Below are 10,582 nucleotides of genomic sequence, written 5' to 3' on the forward strand. Positions count from 1 at the left end.
CAGGGAAATAAGGATCTTCAAAACCCTTAGGCTGAGTAACATACACTTCTTCTTGCAGTATGCCATTCAAGAATGCACTCTTAACATCCATCTGATATAGTTTAATCTTGAACTCGCATGCCATTCCAAACACAATCTGATTGACTCAAGCCTAGCAACTGGAGCAAATGTCTCATCAAAGTCCACACCTTCAATTTGCGAATATCCTTGTCCTACAAGTCTCGACTTGTTTCTGACAACATTTCCTTCTTCATCAGTTTTGTTCTTATGAATCCATTTTGTTCCAATGATGTTAACACCATCTGGTCTTGGAACTAACTCCCACACTTGCAATCGCTCAAACTGCTCTAGCTCTTGATGCATTGAGTCTGTCTAGTATTCATCCTCCAACGCTTCTTGGATGTTCTTAGGTTCGATCAGAGAGACTAAGCACTCCACAGTGTTCATCTTAGCCATGAAACACACCAACTTAACCATTTCATTGAAGTCAATTTGCTTCTTGCGTGTGACCCTTTCATCGAAGACTCCACCAATCACATCTGCAGCAGAGTGGTTCTTATGTACCCGTCCTTGATCAAGATCAACTAGTATTGCATCCTGTTCAACTTCCTCTTGGCACTCATACTTAACATGAGCTTCGATTGGTGTAGCGATTGTTGGTGTCACACAGTCAATGGTTTGTGTTACTCTGGCTTGGTAGAAACCAACATTATCGTCAAACACAACATTCACGTTATCACTCACGAACTTGGTGCGTTTATTGAATACTCTGTATGATGAGCTGTTAGACGAGTAGCCAAGGAACATTCCAACATCACTTTTAGCATCGAATTTTACCAAGTGATCTTTATCATTTAGAATGTAGCATAAGCACCCGAAGACATGCATGTGACTCAGATTAGGAGTTTTTCCTTTGAAGATCTCATACGGTGTAGTCTTTGTCTTAGGTCTCACGTATACCCGGTTTATCACATAACATGCGGTACTCACTGCTTCTGCCCAGAATCCTGAAAGGGCACTGTTACCACAGAGCATTGCCCGTGCCATATCCTGCAACGTTCTGTTTTTCCTTTCGACGACCCCGTTCTGTTGAGGAGTTCTAGGAGCAGCATATTGATGGCGAATTCCTTGACGTTGACAGAACCGATCAAACTGTTCATTTTGAGATTCACCCCCATGGTCACTATTGTTCTGGATGATTCCACCTTTTTCTTGTTTCAGCTGTAGCGCCAAGATACGAAAGCTCTGAAGAGCATCAGACTTGTTTCTTAGGAAATCAACCCAGGTGTATCTTGAGAAATCATCAACAAGAACGAAGATATATCGCTTGCCAGCAATGCTTTCAGGAGTAATTGGACCCATAAGATCCATGTGAACCAACTCCAATATGCGCTTAGAATGAATCTCAGTAATCTGTTTATGTTGAATCTTAATCTGCTTTCCTTGACAGCATGCTCCACATACAATATCAGTTTGATTCTCTAGATCAGGCACTCCACGAACAAATTCTGCATTTAATAATCTCGTCAAACCATGTGTGTTCATATGACCAAGTTTCTTGTGCTAGAGATCAAGTCTGGATTCACTAGCAGACAGACACAGGTGTGACGGCTTCCACATATAACAATTATTCCCTGAGCGAACTCTGCATAGGACGAGATTTCCTTTTGAATCGACAGCACGAGATTCTTTACTGTTGAAAAAAACCTCCAATCCATCATCACAGAGTTGGCTAACACTGATAAGATTTGCCTTAAGTCCATCTACGAAATAGACATTAATGAGTCTGGGAAGATCAGCCCTCTCCATCACACCTACACCACGAATTTTTCCTTGTCCTCCATCACCAAAGGTAACTTTGCCTCCTTTGATGTGTTCAAGTTTCTCAATGAAGTCTTGATTTCCTATCATATGCTTAGAGAAACCACTGTCAAAATACCATGGGGTCTCAACCTGATTGTGAATTTTGGCACTTGTAAAAGCAACATTACTTATCACATCGTTTTCGCCTCGTAGAGTAGCAAAGTTACAGACAAACTCTTGTTCCGACTCAGTGTGTGGCTCAATACTCTTGTGAGGTATCACAACTTGAGAGAGCTCCTTGTAGTTAGGATATAAATCACACTTACCTATCCACACGTTACCGTAAAATGCAGGTTCCACATAGAGCCGGGACATTGTCCCAATGTGAGAAGATGATCAAGCGTTGCTGTCCCGGAGGTAAGCATCTAAATTTTCTTGTGGTTTTCAGAAAGTTGACTTTCCAGCGGCTTACTCTTATCCACCTCCTTAGCAAGTAACTCACTGAGCTGATTGACTTTTACTTCAAACTGCTTATGAACTCTTTCTTGTTCAGTCATGGCTCTCTTCAAGGCTAATATTTCCTGATCAGACTCTTTTAAGATAGATGGAGCAGGTGTCTGTAACGAGCTTTGTTCTAACTCCAAAATGTTCACTTGTGCCTTTAACATGGCCTTGTTATTGAGAAGTTGCAAGTTCTCATGACTGAGTTCAGCAAATTTATCGAAAAATGTCTTATACTCTATTTCAAGTTCTTGATTTAGTCCATCGTCTTCCTCTTGGTCACTTAACTCAGCAAGATTTTCAGACTTCTTATCATCTTCTTGTCCGATCAGGGCTATGAAGTTTAAGTGCATCTCCTCATCTCCACTATCGCTATCCGACTCTGTGTCGCTGAAGCAAACAAGAGATTTATCCTTCTTTAAGGTGTTGGGACATTCACTCCGATTATGCCCGATTCCTTTGCACTCAATGCATTTCAGCTCCTTTCTCTTGGCTAGGGGACACTCGTTTCGGAAATGACCATATCCTTCACATTCATGACACTGAAGATCCTTCTTTTTGGAGTTTTTTTATGAGTCCAGTCTTGAATGTTGAGTGTTTCCTCGGTCAGATTCACTCCTCTGAGAACGTCCGCTTGAACGACTCCTACCTTTTTCCATATGCTTAACAAATTTGTTGAAGTTTTGAGCCATAAGTCCCAAAGTTTCTTCAATTTTTGAGACTTTGTCACCTTCATTTGCGTCAGCCTTAAATGCAATACTCTTTTGAGTGTTTGCCAGTCGATCAAATTTCTCAAGGTCATGAACCTTTAGAATACCAGACAGTTAATCAAACTTCATCTCATCTGTGTCAAGAGCAATGTTGAGAACCGCTTTGTATGCTTCGAACCTTGGTGGTAACCATCTCAGCAACTTCTTCACCAAATCCTTTTCTTCATATTTCTTCCCAAGTACATAAGACTCACTTGCTAGCTCGCTGATCTTTGAGATAAACCCATCAATAGGTTCATCGTCATCCATTCTTAGGTTTTCAAACCTCGATGCAAGATGATCTATCTTGGTCCTTCGTACACTGGTATTACCTTCAAAATGATTGACCAGAGTATCCCAAGCTTCCTTATCTGACTCGCATCCTTGGATGATTTTAAATTGCTCCAAATCAACAACGGCAAATATTAACAGTTAAGGCTTTCGAGTTGAACTTTGAGGCTGCTTTATTCGAGTCAGTCCATTTGTCTTTAGGTTTTGGTCCCAATGTTGATCTTCCATGAGAACAGTGGGTGCAGATCAACCTTCTTCAACCGCAGTCCAAGCATCCTCATTAATTCCTCGAATTAGATGTTGCATCCTTGCTTTCCAGTGGCCAAAGTTGCTTCCATCAAGTATGATAGGCTTTTGCAATGTCACAAGTTCCTTCATGTTGTCCATGAAATCCGCAGGAACACAACCTGTTAGTAGTAAATGATACCACAGAGGTTTCATGCTCTGATACCAAATGAAAGATCAGAGACAACCCGAATAAGGAACACACGAGAGAATTCAAGAACTTTATTCTTGTATATTAGAAACCTTTTAAACAATCCTCCTAGATCTGTTTAATCTGATTTACTCTCAGTCACACACGAGTAGAGACAGACCAATTTCTAAACTCTCAAACACACAAAGGTCGAGATGAACTACGCAAGTCACTCACCTTAGCTAGCTTGACAAGAACAACCCTCTTGCTCAAGCTTTTCTCAATAAAACGTCTTACCTAAATCTACCCAACGCAATCTAGTTATGTACGTCTCCAACAATATTCTGATCACAAATATTGTGATAAACCCAAATTTTCTTTGCTTTGCACCAAAGCAATATCTCGGACCAATGAGCATCTGACATGTTATTGTTCCACAACTAACTTCGCAGCATCATGTCACACACCATTGCACTTGTAACCCATCTGTTTGACCAAAGAGATCCAAGCTTCAAATCTTGAGCTTACAGAAAGAACCAAAAATATTAACACCTAAAAGATGCAGGACAAGTTATGTTCTATAAAAGCCAGAGATGCAGCCTTTCTCAGCACTCCAGAAGCTATGCATCCCAAGATGCATGGATTCTAAATGAGAGACTGAAATTTTTAGAGTGCCGATAAATAATTGATGGAATGGAAATAAATGAAATGATAGAAATGGAATACATCAAAAAATGGAACGAAATTCATTCCATAACTAAATTTGTTTTGGAATCATTTCTCTTTGTATTTATCTATTTTTTCGTGGAATTGATGGACTGAATATTCTGTTCTATTTTTGTCAAATGGTAAATTCTTTTTGGAATTAATTGAATAATGCATTCCACGTCATTACATTCCAAAAATCAACAATCCACTTGCAACCTTTGGCTTTATTTAAGAAGAGAAGAACACATTTTATCTCATGTTGTAACTTTGCGTTGGGTTTATTTAAGAAAGAAGAACATATTTGATCTCAAACATTCTAATAAGTTAATTTGGGGCTCACGGAGCTTTTTTATTTATTGTCTTGTATTAAGTTAAGCGAGTTTAAGAGTTAACGACAGTTTATTTTTTTCACTAATAATAATTAACGGTTGATTTTAGAGTAGCTTAAATGACCTAGTCAACATAAATGTGAATTTAAATTGACCAATATTAAAAAGCTGAAGATTTAAATTGCTCAAATTCAAGTTCAAGGTTTTTTTGATTTTTTTCTTTAAAGTTAGAAGTTATTTTGGTGGTTTTCTCCTTTTAGTAAAGTAGAATTAGCTAAAACTTTTGTTACATAGAATGTGGCATAAATAAGGCAATTTCTCGATGTTTTCCGAACATTCCTAGTTTCCAAATACGTATGAGAGATGAGCAGTAGTTAGGCCATAAAGAATCAGAAAATATATTGTTGCCGGAAAAGGTAAAAAAATCAGAAATAATATTATCAGAAATATATTATCTTCTAACCAATAATAATTTGATAACTTTTTTGAAAAAGTAAAAAATCAGAAATAATATTATAGCTCGTAAAAATTCACAAAGCCATATTTTACTTATGATATATTATTTTGATGCTGGAAAAAAAAGATTTTGACGCTGTTAACCCCGTCAGCAAAACTCTAAACCCTTAAACTTTAAACCCTAAACATTGTTAGAAAAAAGCTAAACCCTAAACTTTAAGCTTTAAACCTTACACTTCAGGATGTTATAAAATTTGCCAAGTCATATTAATTTATAAAAAATAATTCATAAATAATATTGATTGCCGGATAAAAGATTTTTTTTTACGTTGTTAACAGCCTCTCCAAAATCCAAAACCCTAAATATCATCAGCAAAAAGCTAAACCGTAAACCTTAAACCCTAAAATCTAAGGTTGTTAACGCTTAGGGTTTAGGGCTTAAGACTTAGAGTTTAGGTTTAGGGCTTAGCGTTTAAAGCTTAGGGCTTAGCGTTTAAGCTTTTGCTGACGGCGTTAACAACGCCTAATTCTTTTTTTTTCCAACAGTTAATACTTTTTCTGATTTTTTTTTTCATATACAAAATATAATTGGCGAATTTTTATTGGCTATTATTTTTCGGTAGATAATACTATTTTTTATTTTTTACCTTTTAAAAAATAGAATATGAATTGTCAAATTGTTATTGCCTAGGTGAACACAAGAAAAACTCCATAAAGAATCAAAATGCCTTTCCCTTGATCAGCCTAATTAAGATTTAAATTATATCCGGGATTGCTCACTTGTCCCTACCCTCATTGATGTTAATAATGTCATCAAAGAAGTGGCTGCAACATTCACCGAAGTTATTATTGCACGTACTGATACCTCCACTCAAAAAACTTAAATTTCAGCACATTTGATGTGAAAATGTTTTTTTTTACGAATATAGTTTAGCATTTATTCAAAAAGAAATAATATTCTTTAGCTTTTGCTCTTTCTGATATTCATGTGAAAGAAAAAAAAAAGTTTTAGAGACTTCTGTTGCTGCACTTGAGGTAGTTGTTGTTTGATATATTTGTTAGTAGCAAAATAAGATTTTCTTTATTTTATAACTTAATGTAGCTCTTCTTACAATCTCCTTTTTAAATAATTTTATGAACTTTTGTTTTCTTAGGAAGTTGAAATTCCTATTTCTAAAAACGAGAACAATATGTAGAACATTAAGTGTTAAGTGGTTTTGATACCCATAAAAATGGTGGTTTTGTTTTGTTTAAAAGACATGCCATTCAAGGTCTTTCCCTACTGGTATTAACTCTGGCTTACATTAATTGAAACTGCAAATCATTATATACCATTTTGTATGGAATGTTTTTAGGATATGTCTGCTAGAGATGTCAAATGGGCGGGTTGGGCGGATTTGGATGTGTTCGAATGAGTTTCATTTTTTTGCTAGACATTTTTGGTCGAAACCCAAATAGAACTATGTCCAAATGAGACCATAACCAAATAAGACCATGATTTGTTGGGCTGTCCACGGGTCCCATACGCCTACTTAATGCAAACAACATAACTTTCAGTTTTGAAGATGCAAAGATTCTTAAGTTTTTAATTTTAAAGATGTCATAGACTTAAACTTCATGTTTCAAAGTTATAAAAAACACACAAGTACACAACATTAAAAAGTGAAAACACACAAGTTCACAAGTTCACATAACAGAAACAAGTTCACATAACAGAAACAAGTTCACACACACTGACACATTCACCTTCATTCTCTTCCTCTTCATCTTTGGAATCACCTAACATATCAACAAGAAGTCAAAAGAACTGATGTTAACAAAACAAGACCAATACAAGATGACCATATCATACAAAACAAGACTCAATACAAGCAAGCAAATGCTTATTCATCCCCTAGGCATTTCAGACTCAATACATATCAGACTCGATACAAAAGATGAGATCTAGTCTGACGTGACTACTAGTGACAGATCAACCGTGACAGCTTACAACGTTGCTCCTAGAAACTGGGGTTACGGACAAACCTTCGAAGACTCAATACATATCAAACAAGTATTTCACATAACATAAACAAGCAAAGTCGACTTACTCATCGGTTCAAACCCATGGAGCCAGTTTCTTGTACATATGAGAGCTTGTACATTGGATGGTAGTATGCTTTTGTACTTGGTAAGGACCCGGCTTCAAGCACTAAAAGACGACTCTGAAGATACAATTGTAATGGGGATACAAAGAACATCACATGCCATACGAGACAACTCCTTAAAGAGATAATTGTCTGCTAACCTCAAGTCAAGAGATAATTGCTAAAGATATTTAAGGTCATGAATGGAATTTTAAACACACTTTAAGAGGTGACTAATCTTTATTTCATATCAAATTTTGTGAGTTTAATTACTGGTCTATATTTTGGTTACAAACAACCAACTAGGTACACTAGAATGACATCTTTTCACATCTGATTGGAATGAGTTTGCAAAAGAAAAAAATTGGTTGCTGGAGACTCTTTTGTATTCCTTCCGTAAATTCATCTGTTTTGCCGTTTTATTCTCTTTTGTTTCTTGAATTTTGGATTTAAACTATTTGTTATCCTAGATGAGAGAATGGGGAATCACGAGTTGGAATCAGAAAAGCAGCTCATCAGCAACACAACATACCATCATCTGTAATTTCAAAACAGAGTATGCACCATGGTGTAGTTGCTATTGCACTGAGTATGTTCGTTGTGTTCTATAAAGGTAAATATATATTTTGGCTACTCTAACTAAACATTATGAAAATAGTTTATTGAAAAAATACACTTTTATTTATTTTGATTTGATGATATCAGGTTGAGCCAATTCCTTGTCGTCTTCAATAAATTTGTAGATGTAATGATTAAGAAATTTAGTATAGGCTCCAAATTTTAGATGAAGTTCAAAGGAAAATATTTAAATGAAATAAGGTAAATCTTGAAAATTTATTTTACTTTTTTTCAAAATATGATTACTTACACAAATGATTTTACTACAATATATATTATGGAACAATAGTAGGAGTGATAGACTTCTCCATTCATTGGAACGATTCAGAATGGTGAAGTCTAGAAGAATGTTTCTGAGTTCGTAAAAGTTTGGCGTTTTTGTTTACCAACTAGGCATGACTCACATAACCTTTCTTCATCACTTATCTTGGGCAATGCTTGAACCATCTCTTGTTGGGACATAGTTTTAATTGTTTTAAAACTTTCATGTTCGAACCTTGCATGCCACCTCTATGTATCGTCTTCAAGTCTTGAGCTTAGGCACATAGGCTTTCCAAACTTTAGATTTATTTTGGAAATCCTATTTGATGATCGTATGACTTTTACTAAGAGTCTCACGCTTGGATCATGAACCGTAGCTTGTCCTAGACTTAGTATGTTGCTCTTGAGATGAAGAATATATTAGATATTGGTTACTGGTTTTTGTTCACCAGTTTTGCCTAGAAAAAGGATTAATCCTTTACCTTCTATATTAATGTACAAATCATCTCCAAATTTTACCTTACCTTTAATTTTTTCCGTTCAGCTTCGAGAAGTAAGATTAGTTGCCAGTCATATGATTGTTTTCTCCATCATCTAGATACGAAATATCTCTTCCCCTTCCTCTGTTTCGTATTTCTTTGGTATTAGATTTTCTTCATCCAAGAATACAACTTTGTGCATATAAAGCACTGTATTAGCTTCTTCTATTGTCTCTGTTTTATTTGCTTCTTGTATCTTTTGTTTTGTCGGCAAGGTCATGGACTTTCTCGCTGGGCGAGTGCATCCGCAGCCTTAATGCTTTTTGTTGGTTGGTTCCATTATCACAAAGCAGCTCCAAAATTGGCTTGGTTCCAAAATGTATAATACATGCTGAATCACCATCTATCAGGACATACGGATGCGAAGTGGTTAGTTTTTTCACATAAAAAAAAATATTGTCGATCTATCCTTCTTCTACTTTTCTTGACTTTGATCGATTTGATTTGTTGTTCTATATCTTGTGAGATGAATTTATCTCTTCCACGTCCTCTATATCCTTGGCCTCCTCTTCCGCGAATTTTCTCCCTCGTGATGTTGTAAAGTTTTGTTTATATGTATTTGAGTATAAAAGCTTGCCTTGTGTGTCTCCACTATTCTCCTCATCAAGAATTCTTTCTTCATATGCTTTTAATCTTCCAATAATATCTTTAAAAACCTGTTGAATTTAAATCCAAAACTTGCTCGAGAGAGGCTATGATTTGAATATACTTGCTTATAGGTAAACTATTGAGAAATTTCTTCAAAAGCTTGTTTTCCTCAATCGTTTTTCCAAAATAAGCTGACTTCGATGCAATCTCTTATAGCTTTCCCACAAAGCTATCTATTGTATCTGAATCTTTCATCTTGATTCTATCAAAATCGTACATAAGGGTTTATAGACGTCCTTCTTTGACGTGATTAGCTCCTAGGTGCCATGCTTTGATCATATCCGATATCACTTTTGAAGTTTCTTGTTCGCCTGCTTGCAGAATAAGAGCCTCCGGGATAGCTTGAAACAATAGTCCTATTGCGACAATGTCTTCGTCAGGTTCCTTCGTTCTGAGTTTGGTCGTATCTCATACCTTATATATTTTCAACAAGACTTTCATCTTCATGCCCCATACCGTGTAGTTAGTTGCGTTCAGCATGAGGCATGGGATCGATGGTGGTGTGTGATTTCCTTCGGGCGAGTTGGAATGTTTTGTCCCATGACTCTATTATCTAAAAGTTATGATACCAATAATATAAAGAATAGCTCTCTTCATTAATGTTTAGAAAATCATTCAACACTAAACTCTCAATTCTTTATCATTGTCACAACTCAACAATGGTATATATGGTGCTACCCCAACTTTGCTATTTCATTTTCCTATCCTAACTAACTTGTTAGATTTATCTTGGGGCTATCGAAGCTCTCCCTACCTCCTATGTGAAGTTTTATCTCTATAGATTTTAGGGGCTATTAGGCCGGCCTTTGTCGACAAAATAAATATGCTGAATAGCTGCTTCCGACATTGGTTGGTCATGATGTATAAGTTTTGCGGGACTTTTCTTGCATATGTTTATACTTAATATTGTTTCGTCATGAAGAGGTAAGAAGATTTCATGTCATCAAAGCCTTATTTGTTCTTCTTAATATGAAAATGTCTTTGAGAAACCATTGTTCACGTCTCTTCTTTGTTACCAGTGGTAGATAGTAGTAAAATATCATAAGTTACCAAACCAAACAAGCAGCCCGTCTAGCTCAGTTGGTAGAGCGCAAGGCTCTTAACCTTGTGGTCGCGGGTTCGAGCCCCACGGTGGGCG

General features: G+C 36.3%; 1 protein-coding gene and 1 non-coding gene across 2 annotated transcripts; one reads left to right on the forward strand and one right to left on the reverse strand.

Moving 5' to 3' along the window:
* Positions 1-372: 372 nt before the first annotated feature.
* On the reverse strand, positions 373-3,323 carry LOC106314739. Its single transcript, XM_013752569.1, has 5 exons — positions 3,174-3,323; positions 2,954-3,110; positions 2,276-2,830; positions 1,695-2,129; positions 373-1,508 (listed from the first exon to the last, which is right to left on the reverse strand). The coding sequence occupies exons 1-5, from the start codon at positions 3,321-3,323 to the stop codon at positions 373-375; spliced, it is 2,433 nt and encodes an 810-aa protein (XP_013608023.1).
* A 7,186-nt stretch (positions 3,324-10,509) lies between these two features.
* TRNAK-CUU lies at positions 10,510-10,582 on the forward strand. Its single transcript has one exon. It is a non-coding gene; the product is annotated as a tRNA-Lys (tRNA).

This window comes from Brassica oleracea, chromosome C9 (genome assembly GCF_000695525.1).
Source record: "Brassica oleracea var. oleracea cultivar TO1000 chromosome C9, BOL, whole genome shotgun sequence".
Classification (NCBI taxonomy): domain Eukaryota; kingdom Viridiplantae; phylum Streptophyta; class Magnoliopsida; order Brassicales; family Brassicaceae; genus Brassica; species Brassica oleracea.

Excerpts from the sequence above, each read along its gene's own strand:
- LOC106314739 (XM_013752569.1), bottom strand. The coding sequence starts at position 3,323 with ATGGATGACGATGAACCTATTGATGGGTTTATCTCAAAGATCAGCGAG. Across the intron at positions 2,831-2,953 it reads TGTTAAGCATATGGAAAAAG|GATATGGTCATTTCCGAAAC; the intron begins GTAGGAGTCGTT and ends ATGAATGTGAAG. Across the intron at positions 1,509-1,694 it reads ATTGGAGGTTTTTTTCAACA|AATTTGTTCGTGGAGTGCCT; the intron begins GTAAAGAATCTC and ends TATTAAATGCAG.